Below are 21,241 nucleotides of genomic sequence, written 5' to 3' on the forward strand. Positions count from 1 at the left end.
AGCTGTCTATGAATCACCTGGGATGCTTGTTTCAAATGCTGAGCAAGGGAGTCCAGGGCCTGGGAATCTGCATTTTTGGAGGTATCTCAGGCGTTTGTTATCGATACAAAATTTTAAGAACGACCGTGAGGACATTAGGGCTATTTTTACCTCCACCCCATTGGACAAAATTCTTTTTAAAAAAATTATTATTATACTTTAAGTTCTAAGGTACATGTGCACAACATGCAGGTTTGTTACCTAGGTATACATGTGCCATGTTGGTTTGCTGCACCCATCAACTCATCATTTACATTAGGTATTTCTCCTAATGCTATCCCTCCCCCAGTCCCCTATCCCACAACAAGCCCCAGTGTGTGATGTTCCCCTCCCTGTGTCCATGTGCTCTTATTGTTCAACTCCCACTTATGAGTGAGAACATGTGGACAAAATTCTTAACAATCTATCAAATGTGTTTCAAATCTATTGATCCTTAGGTTTATCTAAAGATTCTTTAATCCTGATCACTTCTCGGGGTCATGAGCCATATCCTTTTTTTCCTCCCTGCGTAAGGTAGAAACATTGTATTTATCTAAAAGCATTGTATAAAAACATCGTATTTGTCTTTCCCCAATTTTAATAGGGCAGCTATCTAATCTCACACTGATATCCCAGACTTTCGTGCACTGAGCCACTCTCACACAGGATCAAGCTAGAAGTGAGAAGATCTGGTCCGATTCTGCCACAAGATGCTGTGTGTCTTAGGGCACGTTGCCCAGCCTCTCTGACCCGCTGCTTCCTTGTCTAAGCTGGGGCTGTGAGTGTTCACAGCCTTTTGAGTCTGCACATGCTCTAATTGAAGTCATGCCATAGACAAGGATCATGCGCCCTCTCAGTCTTGTTTTTCAGCACTCAAAAGTCATGCTTCTATGATCGTGAATTAGGTTCAGAAAGTGACAGAGTAAGTAGTCACAGGAATGTAAAGAGCCCTACCCCACTGAATCAATTGTGACTAAAACACTTTGGAATATAAACTTCTACAATACACACGTATAAGACATAATTACAAAACAACAACAACAACAACAACAACAACTTGGGGGAAGAGTTAGTTGACCATACGAAAACTAGGGTGGACCTGTGAGGCCACATACCTGCTGTTCTCCTCAGACGGGGAAGTGTTTCAGGGTGGGGCGCCTAGGCAGTCTATTCTTAGGGCTGTGTAATATTAAACCCAGAAAATGTCTGGGTTGCTCTGTCAACAAATATTTATTGGTAGCCACTATATGCCGGGCCCTGTGCTAGGTATTGGGGGCCTGTAGGTGAACCCTACGGACAGACCCATTCTTTCACGGAGCTAACGTTCTCGTGGGGAAGAGAGGTAATAAACAATTCTAATGATGAATCAGCGATAGAGGATAAAGGGAATCTGTGAGGGAAGAGGGGACATAAACGCTGGGAGGCTGGAAGAGCCCCTTACATGTTATCCACTTGTCCAGACGCCATATTCATAGTTGAGAAAGATGAGGCAGCGACGGTAGTGACCGGCTTGGGCCTAGACTGCGTCAAGCTTGCCAGAGCAGGGCCGGGTGGAAACTGTCTTCCTGCAAAGCCAGGTTTTCCTTCACGGCCCCTCCTAATGATGTTTCTTTTCCTATCATTGTCGAGCCCTTAGACCCCCAGGATCGAGGGAGGGAATACAAGCGCTCAAGCACTCCCTCGTTGGTCCCGGGACACAAGGCCTCGTCCGTCTCACAAGGCCTCGTCCATCTCCCATCACACCCTAGGGCCCGGGCAGAAGCCCGGCGGGGCGGGGCCTCGGACACGCGCCGGTGCGTCCAGCAGGTGGCAGCAGCGAGCGGCCGCGCCCCCTGCGCTGCCAACCCGCGAGCCCGCATCATGGATGTCGAGCTCCCCTATTTCGCATTGCTAGCCCTGGAATTCGAGACCACAGACGAGGACCAGGATTCATGAAATCAGTCGCAGGGGCCGGGGCAGGGGCCTCTGGCTCCCGACACTGGCCGAGAGGTGGGTTCCGGGGCGGGTCGCTGCTCCTTGAAGCCGGGCGGGGACGCGCTGCCCCCGCCCTGCCTCCCTGTGGTCCACACCCCCTTTGGGCTCCGGAGCCGCTGGGCAGGAATAGTCCGGGGTGCGCGCGAGCAGGCGCTGCCAACCCCACTTCTGCCCGGGATTCCAATCTGAGGAGCAGGAGGACCGGGGCGCTGGTGTCCTGCCGCCTCCTTCTCCTTGCTCTCACCTGCACCTATTAGTCCACGCGCCTTCAAGGCCAGGGGCTACAGCCCAGACAGAGAGGGGACAGCAGAGGGAGAGAGAGCACCTGAGGATACAGAGCTGGCACTGGACTGCCTTTTCACCCCCCAGGTGATGAGTGAGGTTCGAAGAACGGAAGATTTAAAAAGCAGCCGGGGCCTCCGTATTGAATGAAAGACCCAGTGCAAAGACATCACCATGAACACTAGCAGTAAGTGGATCCTCCTCTCCTTTGCCATGGGAACAGGGGTGGGGGCGGGAGGTGAGGGAGCCTGCGCTCGGGCTGCCTGGAAAGAGGAAGGAAGCCTGGCATCTCTGGACACATGACCCCCAGGCTTCTTTTTGGTGCTTTCCGTGCTCCTTGGCAGAGGGATAGCTTCATGACTCTGGCTTTTCGTGATAATTTTGCCAATATTTTATCAGCGGCGCCGGCCGCCTCTGCTGGGAAGGCTGCTCGTCTCCTTCTAGCACTGCCTGGGAAGGCCTAGGAAGCAGTGTGTGGCCATTGTCTGACTGTGGGGGCTCTGAGGAGAACTCCCTGCACACATCTGGAAAACCATGGAGGGCCCTGCCTGTCCCAGAGGTGGGAAGAGCAGGGAGGCTGGCCTGTGGGCAGGCGGGAGGGTAGGTGGGTGTGGGCAGGCAGTGGGCTGGGAAGCCGCAGTTTGATAAACAAATCATCGCCAAGCCACCTTTGGGTCTGGAGATTATGAAAGATCCAGCTCCCGAGTGCCTGCAGCCCGGTGGGCCCAGGGCTGGTTTCTCTATGTACCTGCAGGCTGGTTAGCTATCCTTGAGAACAAGAAGACAGGAACAGCCCTTTGGCCAAGGGCTCTAACATGCCAGAGGCAACAACTGCTTGCAGAGCCAGGACCAGATATTTTGCTGCCAGGTAGGGCCTCAGCTACTGAGAATGCAGTCCGAAATTCAAGAAGGCACAGTCTGTTTCTCTTCAATGTAGCGCTGTGACCTGGGAGGGCATATCTTGGTTCCAGACTCACTCTCCTGCCCTCTTGTCAGCTTGGCCTGTCTAGGTTATTCCAGCATCGCATAGGGCTGTTGAACCAGAGAACCCCTATGAACAGTCACTTCCCTGGGTCTATGACTTTGTTATCAGTCCGCTCTCTGCATCTCAGACTGCTCATCTGTATGATGAGAGGGGTTGAATTAGAAAGCCTTCTAATCGGCCAGGCACCGTGTTCCATGCCTGTAATCCCAGCACTTTGGGAGGCAGAGGCAGGTGGATCACGAGGTCAGGAGTTCGAGACCAGCCTGACCAACATGATGAAACCCCGTCTCTACTAAAAACACAAAAATTAGCCAGGTGTGGTGGTGTGGGCCTGTAATCCCAGCTACTCAAGAGGCTGAGGCAGGAGAATTGCTTGAACCTGGGAGGCAGAGGTTGCAGTGAGCCGAGATCACACCACTGCACTCCAGCCTGGGCGACAGAGTGAGACTCTGTCTCAAATAATAATAATAATAATAATAATAATAATAATAATAATAATAATAATAAAAGAAAGCCTTCTAATCTAAGAATCTACACTTTTTTTCTTAAAAAGCTAGAGCTGAGCAACAAGGCCAGAACTATCAAGACCTTATTGAAGCTGTATCCAGCCAAAACCTACTATTTCCTCACACACCCCACCCCACCCCCACCTCCTAGCAAGGAAGAGAAAAAAAAAGCAAAAGCTACTGAGATGAAAATAAAATATATTTATTTACTACGTATTTGTATGATTCATCTCTCTGCTGTCTTCCTTTGTGTATTGCATATCTATGCTAAGCTAGCGAGTGTGGCTGGACTCCCTCTGCCTCTTACAGCCAAAGAATTTTGCCTTTTGATTTTGACAGGCTGGAATGGTGTTTTGGCTTCATACCAGGCTCAGGAAAAGAGGAAAATCCTGTAGCCTCTATCAGCTAGTGGGTCACATGTTTGCATTTGCATGTTTTCAGGCAAATAAAGATGTGAGTTGCCTGTCACTTCTCACTATCTCTAGGAAAAAAAATGTATTTATGAGAGTCCTTTCCCACTAAGTGACAGAAAAGAAAGATGGCTCATCTATTTTTCAAGGAACTAAGAAAAGAAACAGGCAACTGACTCTGCCCTTTTCTCTCTCTGGAATGCTAAGGAACTCTTGTCCTATTAGTAACACTGAGTATTCCTGAAAGAAGGAAACAGACTATCCTTCTTTTAAGAAAAAGAAAGAAAGAAAAGAAAAAAGAATCAATAGAGTTGGATACTGCAGAATATGAGGACTGGCAAAAATGCCACTACTTTTTATAAGCAGGGAGAGTGTGTGAATTTTGCAGTAATGGAAAATGAACAGAGGAGAATGGCTCAGCAGCCTTGGAAGCCCTCCGGGTTCCCCCCAGGAGGAAGTGCTTCTCTAAACAGACACCTGGGGGACACAGCAAGCACAGAGCTTTGAGGGCTTAACTCCATCATCATGGAGGTACCTCCCAAACCCAAGAGTCTGCAAATGCAGAGAGTAGACATCAGACCTCACAAGAAAAGGAGTAACACAGCCATAGGGTGATATGGATAGGGCATTGGCAGGAGGTCCTTGGATCACCTGACTAAGCAAAAAAGCTCCCCTTTGAGATGTGAAATTCTTAACTTGATCCTCATGCCTGATATTGTCCCTAATAGAAACTCTTGCTTAGTTTTTCTTTCACTTCTATTTATTTAGTCCTTATTCTCCACCAGCCACCATACTAAGCACTCCCCTGATTGAGCTCACCAGACTGTCCCACCCAACCTGTGAGATGGGTGTTTTTACTCATTTTATGGGTGAAAATTTGAAGCTGTGTTCAGAAACGTTGTAGTTAATGCTCAGTGGCTTCTTCAAGTCATGCAGTTAATTGTTGGGTTATGAAAGGTACTTGGATGTGTAACACATTTGACACTGAGTACAACTCCTAATCAATGATTGAAATGTCAACACTGAAATAGAGGCAAAGCATGAGATTACAATCATCCCTTTGTACACATGGGGATTGGTAAAACTGTGCATACTAAGTCCTGCAGTCAGCCCTGTGGAACCTGCTTATACAAAGAGTCAGCCCTCAGTGTAGGCAGGTTTCAAATTCTGCAAATACTGTATTTTTTTAAATTTCAACTTTTATTTTAGATTCAGAAGGTACATGTGCAGGTTTTGTTACATGGGTATATTGCATGATGCTGAGCTTTGAGATACACTTGATTCCATGACCCAGGTACTGAGCATAGTACCCAATAGTTAGTTTTTCAACTCTTGCTCTCCTCCCTCCCTTCCCCCTCTAGTAGTGCCCAGTGTCTATTTTTGCCATCTTTATGTCCATGAGTACTTAATGTTTAGCTCCCACTTATAAGTGAGAATATGCAGTATTTGGTTTTATGTTCCTGAATTAATTTGCTTAGGATAATGCCTTACAGTTGCATCTATGTTGCTGCAAAGGACATGATTTTGTCCTTTTTTATGGATGCATAGTATTCCATGGTATATATGTACTACATTTTCTTTACCCAGTACACTGTTGATAAACACCTAGGTTGATTCCGTATCTTTATTATTGTGAATAGTGCTGCAATGAACATATCAGTGTGTGTATCCTTTTGGCAGGATGACTTATTTTCTTTTGGATATATATCCAGTAATGGGATTGCTAGGTCAAATGGTATTTCTGTTTTAAGTTCTTTGAGAATTCTCCAAATTGCTTTCCACAGTGGCTGAACTAATTTACATTCCCATCAACAATGTAAAAGCATCCCTTTTTCTTTGCAGCCTTGCCAGCATCTGTTGTTTTTTGACTTTTTAATAATTGCCATTCTGACTGGTGTGAGATGGTATCTCATTGTGGTTTGGATTTGCATTTCTCTGATTATTAGTGATGTTGAGCATTTTTATTTTTTCATATTTATTCGCCACGTGTATGTCTTTTTCTTTTTTTTTTTTTTCGAGATAAGGTCTGGCTCTGTTGTCCAGGCTGATGTTCAGTGTAACAAACATGGAACACTGTAGGCTCAGCCTCCCAAGCTCAAGCGATCCTCCCACCTCAGCCTCCTGAGTAGCTAGGACCACAGGTGGGTGCCACCAGGCCCAGTTAAGTTTTGTATGTTTATTTTGGTAGATATGGGGTTTTGCCATGTTGCCCAGGCTGATCTCAAACTTCTGGTCTCAAATGCTTCAGCCTCCTAAAGTTCTGGGATTATAGGCATGAGCCACTGTGCCCAGCCCACTTCTATGTCTTCTTTTGAAAAGTGGCTGTTCATGTCTTTTGCCCACTTTTTAATGGTTTTTGGGGGCGTGGGGTTTGTTTTTGTTTTGCTTGTTGAATTGTTTAAGTTCCTTATAGATTCTGGATATTGGTCCTTTGTCAGATGCATAGCTTGCAAATATTTTCTTCATTCTGTAAGTTGTCTGTTTACTCTGTTGATAGTATCTTTTGTAGTGCAGAAACTCTTTAGTTTAATTAGGTCCCAGTTGTCGATTTTTGTTTTTGTTACAATTGCTTGCAAGGACTTAGTCATAAGTTCTTCCCCAAAGCCAATATCCAGAATGGTGTTTCCTAGGTTTTCTTCTAGAATTCTTATAGTTTGAGGTCTTACAGTTAAATCTTTCATCCATCTTGAGTTAATTTTTGTATATGGTGAAAGGTAAGGGTCCAGTTTCATTTTTCTGCATGTGGTTAGCCAACTGTCCCAGCACCATTTATTGAATAGGGAGTCTTTTCTCCATTGCTTAATTTTGTCAGCTTTGTCAAAGATCAGATGGCTGTAGGTATGTGGCTTTATTTCTGGGTTCTCTATTCTGTTCCATTGGTCTATATGTCTGTTTTTGTAGCAGTACCATGCTGTTTTGGTTACTGTAGCCTTATAATATAGTTTGAAGTCAGGTAATGTGATGCCTCCAGCTTTGTTCTTTTTGCTTAGGATTGTTTTGATAATTTGGGCGCTTTCATGAGTTCACATGAATTTTAGAATTGTTTTTCTAATTCTGTAAAAAATGATGTTGCTAGTTTGATAGGAATAGCATTGAATCTATAAATTGCTTTGGGCAGTATGGCTGTTTTAATGATATTGATTCTTCCAATCCATGAGCATGGAATGTTTTTTCATTTGTTTGTGTCATCTCTGATTTATTTCAGTGGTGTTTTGTAGTTCTCCTCGAAGAGATCTTTCACCTCCTTGGTTACATATATTCCTAGGGTTTCTCTCTCTCTTTCTCTCTCTCTCTCTCTCTCTCGCTCGCTCTCTCTCTGTGTGTGTGTGTGTGTGTGCGTGTCTCTTGTAAATGGGATTATGTTCTTGATTTGGCTCTCAGCTTCAGTGTTATAGGTGTATAGAAATGCTACTAATTTTTGTACATTAATTTTGTATCCTGAGACTTCACTGAAGTCATAGTTTTTATCATGAAGGGGTGTTGGATTTTAGCAAAAGCTTTTTCCACATCTTTTGAGATAATCATATTTTTTTGTTTTTCATTCCGTTTATGTGGCGAATCAATTTATTGATTTGTGTATATTGAACCAACCTTGCATCCTGAGAATAAACCCTACTTGATATGGTGAATTAACTTCTTGGTGTTCTGCTGGATTTGATTTGGTAGTATTCTGTTGAGGATTTTTGCATCTATGTTCATCAGGAATATTAGCCTGTCATTTTCTTTTTTCATTTTGTCTAAATACTGTATTTTCAATCTGCCTTTAGTTGAAAAAGATCTGTGTATGTGGACCTACACTATTCAAACCTATGTTGTTCAAGGGTCATCTGTATAAGAAATTCCTAATCACTTTATCTGGAGAAGAGGAGCACAGGGCTGTGGTCTTTGAGCAGTGATAAGAGTTGATAGAGTGCAGGCCCTGGAATCAGACTGTTCCAGGTTCCAGTTCTCATTTTTTTATGTGTTAGATGTGTGGTCTTCAGTACGGTTGTCTCATGAGCAAAAAATGAAAATGATGAGGCATACCTCAGCTGGGAATGGAAACCAAATGTTAATGTTTTGTGTAGTATGCAGAGTGTGGTACCTTGGCTGTGGGCACAACTGGCATCATGTCAGTGATGGGTGGTCACACTGTCATGATCACTGTGGGCATCATTGTGGCTGTCATTGTGGATTTTATGACACTAGCAAGCAGGTCACGCAACCTCTCAGACTTCAGTCACATCCTTCTCATGAATTGAGAAGCACACCTGAAGTGTGATGTTTTAAGGATTAAATGGGATTATGAGGAGATGTTTTATAAACATTTGTAAATTGTTTTTACTAACAAAAAAATGCTTATATTACAAAAACAAGAGCATGCTTAGTCAGTGGCTCTTCAGAGTGAATTTTAGTTTCATTAGAATCCTTTCTTCTGAAATCTAGCTGAATATTAAGAAAGGGGTAATTTTGGAGATGCTGGAGTGAGGTGGTGGGCAGACCTAGGTAGAGCACAGCAGGTGGGGTCTGGTCCTCATTCAGGAGAAAATAGACACCAAACATGTGAGCAGGACACCCCAGGCTTGGAAAGGCCTGGGCTCATACTGAGTCAGTACACTCGCTTCGCTGAAGGACTTCAGAGGAAAGGAGGGAAACTGGCCAATCATTGCCACTTTGTCTTCTGTAGGGTGGATCCAACATCCAGCCTTTCTTTCTCTCATGAACTCTCAACCTATTCCAAGGATCTCTCATTTGTCTCCTGACCTACTGAGGCAGCCTCTAACTGGCCTCCTTTCATCCATGCCAGCCCCCTTCAGCCATCGGCCGCATCCCTACTCTGTATCACACTCTGCTTAAAGTGAGGCTCCCATGCTCCTAGGGTGAGAAAGGAAACTCCTCAGCAAGCCTGTAGGGCCCGATGTGGCCTGCTCCTGGCCTTGCTGACCAGCCCTATCTTGTCTACAGTGCACAGTTCTCAGTGTCCTTGTCACATGTGCCTTCTCCCATTCCCTCTAAGGGTTTGCTCCTGCTGACTTTACATGCATGGTTCCTTCTGCCGAGAAAGCCCTTTCCCCACTAGCACCAGCCCCTCTGCCCAGCCCCACACTTCACACTTCACCAAGGCTGGCCTCCTCACCCTCCAGAGCATCAAGTGCACCAAGATCAATGGTACCACATACTGCTCCTACTCATTTTATAGGCTTCCTCCTGCCTCTAGCCCCTTTGTTGGTCTTTACCATGGATTCGTATGCTAACAAATTACTTTTTTGGAGTAGACTTTGTTCTGTTGAAGAGAGTATTGAAGGGTCAAATAACTCCCACAAAGATGTCATGGGATAAGTAGATACCATGCTGGGACAGCAAGAACCTGAGCTTTGGGGTATGGATTCTCGAGTTCAAACTCAAGATCTATCATGTACTCTCTCTGTGGTCTTGGACAGAATAGATCAAGTCTCTGAGCTAAATTTTACCATGTATAAGATATGAGCAATAAATGCCAAGGTGCAGGGTTCTTCTAAGGATTCAGTGAAATAACATTAGAAACTCACAGGCATTGGGTCTCAGTGAATGGAGTTGAGTCTGAAGTTGAGTTGACTGTTGAGTAAAGCAAAGTTCTGGAAAGATGGTGTCATTAAAACCAAATCCTCTGATTAAAAATTAGTCTGTTCTTCTGGTATTACAGTAGGTGCTGGATTTTCTACATAGGAAACTCATAGCTCCCGGGAAGCCTACAGGAAGCTTATTAACCTGGCATTGTATATGGCATGGGTTGAAAAAGGGAAGACAGGAAGTTAGGATCCCAATTGTCCTAGTTCAGAAAACGTCTCGGGCCAAAATTTGGATGGTTATAAAACTAGAAATAAGGGGAAAAATCTTTTAGAAAATAAAGACTGCATGGCCTAGCCACTGATTGTTTTATAAGGCAAAGAGGAAAAGGAGGATTCTATTAGGTAGGGTCTTGGCAGAGAACAGATTGGCAGTTTGAGAGGAGTTAAATGGAAGGACTCTTCACAAGTGTGTGAGAAGGACATTAAGAAACAAACAAAGAGAAGCAAGCATGACCCAGTACCAGGAGCCTAGTAACTGTGGCTCATGACCCACTGCTACCATAACTGCCCCTAGCTGGACCCAGAGACCCAGCTGGCTATGGGTTGAAGGCTGCCTGACAGGAACTGTGGCTGTGGCCCCAGGAAGGCAGCCAGCCTAGTTCCAAGGAAAGAACTAGGAGGATAAATATCCTGATCCTCCTCTTCTCTCTCCCTCAGATCTCCTATGGGTACCTCCCATTGGTCAAATCCAATCAGGAGCCAGAGGGCAAGGAAGGCATTTGATAGGTTCATAATGGTCAGCAGCTTCCCAGGGCACAGTCCAGAGTAGGGAAGCAGGCAGAACGGATCTGGAGAGGTGAGGGAGTTCAGAATAGAAGACACCCAGCACACGGGGCATGATGACCTTCCTCTGCTAATGCCGTTGCCCAGATCAAGAAATCTAAGGATCCCTGAAGACAGGATCCTGACACACAAGAACGCAGTAGGATGCCCTCTCTAGAAATTCTACATCTGCAAAACAGATAAAGTAGAAGTGGTTATTTACTCCACAAGGATCGAGATTGTTTTAAAACAGTGCTTCCCAAATGAATGAAGCAGTTGTTGACAGATTATTACCTGAGGCTAAGAAGGGGTTAGAGGAATAACGTAAGGAACAATTTTAAAATCACCCAAAATGACTATAACACATCTCAGAAAAATCACAACGTGATTTCAAGAGCACTTGGATTGCGTAAAGGAAGTGATATCAATTCTGAACTCCAGCTTTCCTATCTGGCAAAAGCTTTATCTTGCTGAGATAGCATCTGCTGTGGTGAACGGTCAACAACTGGCTATTACCCAACTTTAGGCAGAAACCATTGTAAAAGTACAGAAAACAACCAGAAGTATCTGAACACCTTCGACTTTCTGGGTATTTTGCCAGATAAATTCTTCCTTTGCAGTTCTTAAGGGCACAGACTCAAGTTAGGTTGCTGGACTCAAATTCTAGCCCTGCTTGTACTTTCTGTGTATCCTTAGGCAAGTCACTTACCTTCTCTGTGCCTCACTTCCTCATCTCTAATGATAATTACAAGGAGGCAAATAATAGTGCCTCTGTCAGAGAAGACATATAAAGAATAAATAAGTTAGTTGTGAATTCCTTAAAACAGTGCATGGCACATAAAAAAGGTTTCTGAAATAAATAGTATATATTAGTTTGCTAGGGCTACTGCACCAAAGTGCTACAAACCGGGTGGTTTAAACAACAGAAATGTATTGTTTTATAGCTCTGGTGGCTAAAAGTCCAAAACGAAGGTGTTAGCAGGGTTCCTTCTGAAAGCTGTGAGACAAATGTCTACTCGAGGCCTCTCCTTTGCTTGGAGATGGCTGCCTTTCTCCCTGGGTCTTTTCACATCACCTTTATCCATGTGTTTCTCTGTGTCCAGATTCCCCCTTCCACAGGGACACCCTTCACATTGGATTAGGACCCATCTAATGATTTCATTTTAACTTGTTTATCCCTGTAAAGACTCTATTGCCAAATACGGTTATATTCTGAGGTACTGAGGGGTAGGGCCTCAAATATGAGTTTGTGGGGACACAATTCAATCCATAATAGAGTGTTTGTTAAGGAAATGACTCCTCAAGGAGATTTTCTTGTGTTTTGGTTTCCCCTGAATGTCAGCCACTGTCCACACTAGCGTGAGATGCTAACAGTTGGTTACTAAATGCAAGTCACTAAGTTTATCTATCTAGTCTTGATGTTTAAACCCTCATTTTGCTATCCCTGACCCATGGAGGTAGACCCTCTCTTCCTAAGAATCTGAAGGGAAGTGCTCTTACGTAGGAGGTCCTCACATGGGAAGACCCCAGTAATTTAGTATGTCCACAGCCAGTCTGTTTGCCACACTTTCCACCCCACCTGGTCATTTCTTACAACTGTGGTGTTTCAATAGTGTAAGGGAAGTTAGTCATGACATTCGTTTCCAATCTTCCTAGTTCCTGGGCCTGTCCAACACAGGGAATAAGAATTGGATTGTTCATTTGTTTATTCATCAGGTATTTACTGGACAGCAGCTCTGCACTAAGCATAATGCTGGAGATACAACAGTAAATAGAACCAATGTGGCCTTTAAAATCATGGGTCACACAGCTGGGCAAAATGTGCCTCCTGGTGGCCAATGTAAAGGGACACGTCTTATTTGCCCTACGCCAGGTTTTTAGTGAATTTGAATTATTTGCCAACAATGGGAAATTGGGAAATCAGAAGTGGGATTTCTAGCTCTCTTAAAAACAAAACAAAGTCGGAAGATTTTGCAGCCCTGACCCAATTTTTCTTCCTAACAGCAATCAATAGGATTGCCTGCTTTGGATGGGGTATATACTTAGTTTCTGGCTTGCCACAATTATCACTTCCTATTAAATTACACAGTGACAGCTTAATATTTTTATGTCACCTTGCCACTGCAGTCCAGTAGATGATCCATAAAACATCAAATATGTAGAAGTGATTCTTCACACAGAGATGTGGAAGCTGCAGCACATCTGTTAATGATTATGGGAGAAAATCCTGTCTGAAGTTAGCAATTGATTAACATTGCCATGATATTAAAGTCCTCATGAAGTGAGCAAAACCCTGCCACATGTCCTTATTCCCCCAACTGACCCATTCCCAGAAGGGTGATGTCATATCCTGTTGGATACAGTTAGGCAAATAACAGGGCAAACAATATCCTGCCCTGACCTCCTGGAGGTCAGTTTTGTTTTCAGAGAACCTAGTAAAAGAGAGTAGGACACAGAACAAAGGAGGGCAATTCTGGATAACTGATCCCAGATCTGGGTACCTTTTCTAGCCCAAAAGAGGGCGTCTGAGGAGGCTGAACTGTTCCAGAGAATGTTCTGACATACGGGACATGCCTGGTCCAGTTGAGAACATCTAGTCAACAGCATGAGCTCTGTATGGGTTGGGTGAGTTTGATTAGCCACCCAGCTAAGGGATGACTGCTGAAAGGCCACAACAATGATTCCATGTGGCTACTCACAACCTTTCCTCTGTCATTATAGAGTCCTCCTGCTTGAGAAAGTAGATCATGCCAACATAATTTCTTCTGTTTAGGGCAGATTCTTCCTTATTCCTCAGGAAGAAATCAAGGTAGCAAATAATTCACAGAAAGCAAAGCACAGTGTCTGGCACATAGTAGGTACTCAAAAGATAATTGATGAGTTAACGCATTCATGAAAAGCCCACTCTCTCTAATAAGCCCCAGGATAAAGATAGACAAAGATCTCTTTCCTAAGCTCTAGGGTCATCTTTCTGATCATCTGCTAAGATGGCTACTAGAATATTCCCAAGGCACTTCAAAATTTAATAAATTTACTCTCTTAAGAAAACAAAAGCAAAAAGCCTACCTTAGCTCTTACAGTCCCGGTTGATCTATAGAACCTCAATCTACCCAGTCATAAGTCAGTGATCAGAAAGCAGTCTTCTGAGACACTTCCCTTTCCTCCACTCTCCTGTGTTCCATCTGTCGCCACATCTGGTCATTTCTACCTCCCAAACATGACTTGAATTCTTCCCCTCCTCAATGACCATCACTCCCTAATGTCTCCTACACCAGGCATGGCAGCCATTGGAGGAAGAGGTTAGGGGAGCAGGAGTTGGTCTCAAGTTCAGAAAGAGGCAACTGAGCAGTACGGCCTACAGGAAAAAATGTGATTTCAGGCCATATGGACAGGAGGTGAGAGTCCCACTCTGCAGACCCTGATCAGGCTCTGTTTGAAACATTATATTCAGGGAGGACAGTGATCAGCCCGTATATTCCCAGAAAAGAGTGACCGGAACAGTGGAAGGACTTGAAACATGCTGGGGAGAGGATGTTGAAGGAACAGTAGGAAGACGCCAGGCAGCTCCACATGTTGGTTTTGTGTCTGCCTGAGAGTATGGATGGTCCCTCAGCGATTTCAGATTAGGTTTCACCTGGCTCCCTAAACATCTCTTAGGCCTTTTTTCTAAGGGTGTCACCAGACAGACAAGGGGAACATACAGGCTCCACATGCCACCCTGCTGTTCCCAGGGGCTGTGGTGGCTGTTTGTGTGCCTGTGCTACAGCCCCACCTTCTTTCGCAGCAGAATGCTACTCTCTACTGCCTCTATCATTTCCAAAGCTTCGTCCTCACATCTGCTTAATTTTGTGCAAAGCACAGGTCTTTCTCCATGGGCTGTTATCTCTTGCCCTCACCAGGCCAGCAGGGCCGATGAAGCAACTGCTTTGCAATAGTCTAATGACACAGCTGATCTATTTTAAGCACCTGAAGCACACTCTATCAAGTGCCAATCTTCCCGCTGCAAGCCACGCTCAGCTTGCAGCAGCAGGGGCAGCCCGAGGTCTATTCCTGTGTTTTGAGATATGGGGAAACAGCCCAGGGATCCCAGCCCTGCCCGTCTGGTGATAGTCTAAAGCAACCATAAAATTAGATATTTTTCACAGTCAGCATGAGTTGTTCTCGAAGGAGAGTTGCCTGTGATGTTAGCATTATATGGTGCAGGAACCTCAGGTGATTATAAATCCCCCTTTCAACTGGCAGAGACAAAGCCTGGGCCTGTTACATGTAGGGAGAAGGAACTTGAGAGGCAGCATTTCAGGAACTGAAGCTCAATCCCCATCAGAAATTCCTTAGACTCAGACTAATGTTTTCTCCTCCTCCTCCTAATCCAGAGACTCTTTTCCAACTGCAGCCTGAGTGCAAATGTTTTACATCTATTATTTTATTTAATCCTTACAACAATCTTACATGGGCCTTCCTTGAATTCTGTGTCTAGGGAATATCCCCATGTTATATTTGCTCTCACTATTCTTCACAGAGCTTACCACAGTCAGTGATTATTTTGTTCATTAGCTCATTTTCTTTGTTTCTTTCTCTCATCCTCCTTTGTCTATAAGCCACATGACGATTGTGTGACAAACCCTGTCTGTTTTGTTCACTGCTGAGTCCTGCACACTCAACATGATGTTTGATGCAGAGTGATGATCACTTATAAAAGCATTTCTTGGACACATGAATGAGCCCACTTACGCTTCACAAAAGTCCTAGAAAGAGGACACTGACGTTGTTCTCATTTTACAAAGAAGGAAATTGAAGCCCAGAGAAGAGATATTTGGCTCCAAATCGCAAAGTTAAGAAAAGTGATAGAGCCTTGAGTGAATATGTGGATGGATTCATTTAATGAGGAATACTTCAATATCCTCATTTTACATAAAAGGAAAATGAGATTCAAAGGTAAATTGCCTGGATAAAGTCACATGAGCTAGGAAGCAGAGGAGCAGATGTTTAAACTGTGTTGGTCTCACCCTGAGGCCTCCTTTCCCTCCTCCCTGCTCCTCCTTTTTACCATCTTTTTGTATTTTTACTGTGATGGAGATCTCCAGGGGAAACATGGATTGGGATGGCTGATCTTTCCGTTGGATGCCCCAGCACTATTCACTCATTCACTCGGGCAGTGAAACAAATCTTCACGCTGTGAGACAGTGACATTCCATATTCCAGGCACCATGAAATCAATGATGCACAGGACAGAGAACTGGACCTCAGACTGCTTCCATCCAGCATCTTGGAGGGGCAGACAGAAGCATGCATGACTGTGATGTGAGATAAACCATGGCGGGTGCTGAGGGGGAAGGAAAGAGTACAGAGGAAGACAGGCCAAATTCCTCTGGAAGGCCTGGGAATGCTTGTTGGAGAAGGTTCCATTCAATCTGGTCCTTGGGGCAGGGAACAAACTTATGTTGTGTAGGGTTGAAGGAAAAGAAAGAGGAGTCTAGATGGGCTTACTCATTCCTAGGCAGGCATTCCACACACCCTAATGCACAATTCCTGAGTCCTGGGCCTTTGTCTGGGTGCTGGGATGGAGACCGAAATAAAAAGACAGAAAGCCCTCATCGGGAACTGTTAGGAAGTCCAGTTTGTATACGCTAGAGAATATGAGTATGTGGACAGTGAGAAAACGCTGGGAGTTGGTGAGGATCAGCTCTTTGAGAGGGTCAGATGCCACGCTAAACAGTATTTGTTACAATCTACAGCCAATGAGGAGTCAGGAGAGGTTTGGAGCCCAGTAGTGACCTGCCCAGAGCTGTGCATTATTTAGGAAGATCTCCCCAGCAACACATACCTCATGCATCAGAGGGCCTGGAGGCAGTGAGAGGCAGACCTAGTGCAGCAATGCAGTTGTGAGTGGATGCGAGGGAGAGTGTGGGGATGCAGGGAGAATGAGCTCCCAGTTGTTCTGCAGCCAAGCTGTGCATTTCTGCAACTATGCCCATGGGTGGGCTTGCTGTATATTCTAATACCTGGGACTGTGAAAACTGGTACTTTGAAAACTAGGTTATTGACCAAACTGAGAAGGCTAGATCGTATATTTGATAAGAAGTTGAGCTATAGAATCAGACTGCCTGGGTCCAAATTCCAGCTTGACCCTTATTAGCTGTGCCGCCTTCAGAGAGTTGCTTTATACCAGACCCCCAAACATCAGCTTCCTCTTAAGATGGGGATGATAGGTGAACTTTAAGTGAGTGAATATATGTGAGATGCTTAGCACAGTGCCTGGCACATGGAAAATACTCAGTAATGATTAATAGTGATAAGTAATGGAACACATTTGAATGTACTATTTTGGGAAAACCCCTTTTAAAGATACAAAATAACCAACACATGCTATTGTTATGATGTAGTCACCACTTGGTCATTCCACTAGGAAAGAAGAGTGGTATATATATTGGTAACACAGGACTTTTTAAGCTAACATTTAAGGAGCACTTATTACATGTAAGACCCTATGCAAACATTTTGCCTGTATTATCTCTTTCGGTTCTTGGCATGAGTCAGGTGTGAAATGAATGTTGGAGAGGGCAATTCTGATTAAGCAGGGAACATGTCACGTTAGTCCAGGGACTGGCAAACCTTTCCTGTAAAGGGATTTGCAAGCCACACAGTCTCTGTGGCATGAAAGCAGCCATAGACAATGTGTAAAGAAATGGGTAGAGCTGTGTACCAATCGAAATGTATTTAGAAGAATAAAGGTGAAGGGTGATTTGGCCCGTGAGCCGGTTTGCTGACCCCTATACTAGATGACCTCGAAGGTCTTTTGCAACTTTGAGATTCTAGTCTGAGATGCTAGTCCAAAATGATGACAAAGAAATGTTCAATCCTTCTAATTCAGTTTATCTCTGTAATCACAAGGGGTGTTACTTCAAATAAGATAGAGAAGGTCATTGGGAATAGACACAGAGAGGACCAGAAAGCGTTCCATTCTTTGTGTTGCCTTCATAGTCAGCACACCTCATTAACTCACACTCTGATATTATATGAGTCTTCTCAAGTGGCCATTAAATGACAAGCTGCACAGGCTGCCCTGGGATCTGCAGAGTACACAGTTCTTCAGAGGCAGAGAATGATACTCAGACCAGAGACTTTCACATTTGGGAAGGAACATACAGGACAATATTCTATGCCAACACTTCAGTATGCGGAGCAAATCCTCCCCCTTTGCTCCCGATTCACATTTCCTACTCACAGCCCACATGCCTTGTAGCCTAATATGATAGCCAGGGTGTCTGCTCAGCATGTTTTATCCTTCCTCCTTCTGATTCTTTATAAGAATTTCTCTCCATCTCCTTGTCATACTAATGGACTGTCACCATGGTGTTCTGTCCCCCACCCCCCGCCCCTGAGAATGACATATGACTTATGCTAGCCAATCAGAGTTTCCCATCCACCTTGGCCACAAGGATTTGCTCATCAGTGGAAATTAAACCCAAGACAGGCCAATCAGAGTATTCCCTGGAATTGGATAGGGAGATATTCAGAAGAAGAAGTGTTTATTCCATTGAGATTGCTGAGCTAGGGAGAAAAGAGTGTGGGAATACCAGTGGCCATGATTGTCAAACATGAAGAAGCCATCTGCAAAATAAAGTCTTAGCTCTGACCATATAGGAAAGCCCCTAATCCAGCCATACCTGAAGGCAGAGCCACCTCAGACCCCAGACTTCCCAGTTGCAAGAACTAACAAACTCTCTTTTTGCTTAAACTGGTTTCCACTGGGTTTCTGTAAAGTACAACTGAAAGGGTACCAACAAAGGCACTTTTTAAAAAGCATTATTTCCAGTTGGCAGTTGCCCTTATAATGACCTCTATTTATCAACAGCCCAGCCATCTTTAGGCTTAAATATTCTTCCACCCTGCTACCTCTCATTCACTCCTGAAGTGATTTTATTACCTCCTCTGAAGTCCTTGGCCCTTAGTTTAAAACATTCTTATAATTACAGGTCATTTGCTGTGAGTCAACATAATTTATTCATGTGCATTTCTTAGTGCCCTCTTTCAGATTATAAACTCCTCGAAGATAGAAATCACGTGTCTATGGGGTGTAATGTATTTGTTCCCCAACTGCAAGCCAAAGATCACTGTGGAGCCATGGAATTATTGCTGGAGCTTACAAATCCATGTGTGCTCCTAATTCAAATGCATAATGCCTGTCAAATGAATGTGTTTGAAAAAAGTCAATATGGCAGAAAGCTAACATGTAAGTATTACTTAAATGTGATACTAATATACAGAGGATAACAAATATTTTTTATGTTAAAAAAGGAATCCTCAAATGATCTAAATGTGGTTGCATGGTTGTATATATATGTAAAACATTTTGAGCTGTATATTTAAGATTTATATACTTGACTCTATGCAAGTTATGCCACAATAAAAAGTAAAAAATAAAATAAAAATAAGAAGTCCTTATACTTGACAAGTCTAGTCAACCATCACTAGTACTGTTACAAGATCAATACCAATACACTAAAATTAATCCAGGATAGATCACCGACCTAAATAAACCAAAAGCTAAAATTACACAGCTTCTGCAAGAAAATGTAGGAGAATATCTTACAACCTCAAGGGAGGCAATGACTTCCCAGAACACTAAAATTTGTAAAAATGGGCAAGAATTCTAACAGACACATCACATGTACAAATGGTTAATAAGCACATAAAAAGGAGCTTAACATCATTAGTCATGTTAAATGCAAATTAAAACCACCTTTTTACAGCCTCCCAAATGGCTAAAATTCTGGTGAAAATGTAAAATGGCACAACAACTATGGAAAACTGATACAGTTTTATAAAAATTCAACATACACCTACCTATGATCCAGCAATGCCTCTCCTAGATATTTCCCTGTGAACGATAAAAACATATATCTGCAAAAAGATTTATGCAAGAATGTTGCTGTCAGCTTGATTCAAAATAATCCAAAGCTGGAAACAACCCAAATGTTTATATATAGACAAATGGATAAACAATCTGTGATTATATTTACACAATGGTATACTATTCAGCAATAAAAAGGAACAAACTATTGACACATGCCAAAACATGAATGAATCTCAGAAACATGCTGAGTAAAAGAAATCACACATAAATGAGGGCATACTGTATGATTCCATTTATATGGAATTCAAGAAGGCAAAACTAATCTATGTGGACAGAAATTATAACAGAGTTTGCCTTTGACTGGGGGAGGGGTGATTGATTGCAAAAGGTTGCAGAAAATTATCTAGAGTGATAGAAATATACCTTATCTTGATTAAACTGTTGTGGGCTATACATTTGTCAAAACTTATTGTATTTAAAATCTATATGTTTCATTAATTGAAAATCATGCCCAATTTAAACATATATGTGTGTATCCCCTTAAACAGAGTATGTGTGTATATACCTATTCCCTTAGATAGAATAGGCTTGGAAACAGAAGAACTAACTTGAGATCTCAGCTCTCCTGCTAACTCTGTGACCTCTGAGGCCAGTATCCTTATCAGTTCTGTGGCTCCATCCTATCAGCCTTGCTTACCTCAAAGAGCTGTTTCAACTATGTAACACCTGTAAAAATTTTTGGTAAACCTTTAAGCGTTGTACAGCTCAAGAACCTCCTCTCCAACTTATTTTGTGCAAGCATCTCCCTGGCCCTGATGTTCTAGCTGCACTGGCCTCCCTAAACTCACCATGTGCTTTCCAGCCTCTGGACCCTTCCTTGCAAATGCTGTTTCTCCATCTCATTTGTACTTATCCCTGGTTTTCCACAAACAGCCCTCTCCCATCCTTGTAGTCTCAGCTGAAATGTTTTACCTTTAGATTACCTGTCCCCACCCCTTATTTATTTCCTTCATTCTATTTGTCACACTTTGTAAATATCTGTTTACTTGTCACAGACCCTTCCCACAGAATGATAAACTCCCAAAGCATAGCAAACATTAGCAAACAAGACTGTTTTATTCACTGGAGTATCCCCAGTTCTTAGCACATAGAAATTACCCAGTAAGGCTAGGAACAGTGGCTCACTTGTAATCTCAGCACTTTGGAAGGCCAACGTGGGTGGATCGCTTGAGGTCAGGAGTTCAAGACCAGCCTGGCCAACATGGTAAAACCCCGTCTCTACTAAAAAAAATCACAAAAATTAGCCAGGCATGTTGGTGCACGCCTGTAATCACAGCTACTCAAGAGGCTGACGCAGGGAATCACTTAAACTGGGGAGGTGGAGGTTGCACTGAGCCAAGATTGCACATCTGCACTCTAGTCTGGGCGACAGAGTGAGTGAGACTCCGTCTCAAAAAAAAAAAAAAGAAAGAAATTACTCAGTAAATATTGATGAATAAATAATTGTGCCAACAAACATGAACTTTGGTTTATAAACTTTGTAACCTACTTGTGCTGATTTGGGACTTTCTGCTTGAAGCCAGGTCTTCCCTAGGGCATGGTGGGTGCCAAAAAATGACCCCAGGTTAAAGTTGGTGTCACTGTAGTGTGCTCACTCAGGAAAAGCTTTTTGTGTCAAGGGACTCAGGAAAGGCTTAGGACATCCTGTGCTTTGGAAGACAGAGACACTTTCTAGTTATCGCTATACTTGATGGACCATCTGTTGGGCTGTGAGCTGGGGGTTCTGTGTGCACCTCCAGGCTGGGAAGAATCTGAAGTACACACAGGCTAACTGTCTAACATGGGGGAATTGTCCTCCA

At 43.6% G+C, this 21,241-nt stretch overlaps 1 protein-coding gene across 3 annotated transcripts in view; it reads left to right on the plus strand.

Moving 5' to 3' along the window:
• The first annotated feature begins 1,832 nt into the window (after positions 1-1,832).
• Positions 1,833-21,241, plus strand: part of ABLIM3 (actin binding LIM protein family member 3) — a 118,568-nt gene continuing 99,159 nt past the window's right edge. For all 3 annotated transcript variants that reach the window (XR_008625449.2, XR_008625450.2, XM_003829046.5), the window contains exons 1-2: positions 1,833-2,007; positions 2,362-2,461. Coding sequence is in view for 1 of the 3 variants with exons in the window: in XM_003829046.5 (XP_003829094.2) it covers positions 2,449-2,461 (13 nt within the window). In the remaining 2 variants the exon portion in view is untranslated. The remainder of the gene's footprint in view (positions 2,008-2,361; positions 2,462-21,241) is intronic.

Source organism: Pan paniscus, chromosome 4 (genome assembly GCF_029289425.2).
Source record: "Pan paniscus chromosome 4, NHGRI_mPanPan1-v2.0_pri, whole genome shotgun sequence".
NCBI lineage: Eukaryota > Metazoa > Chordata > Mammalia > Primates > Hominidae > Pan > Pan paniscus.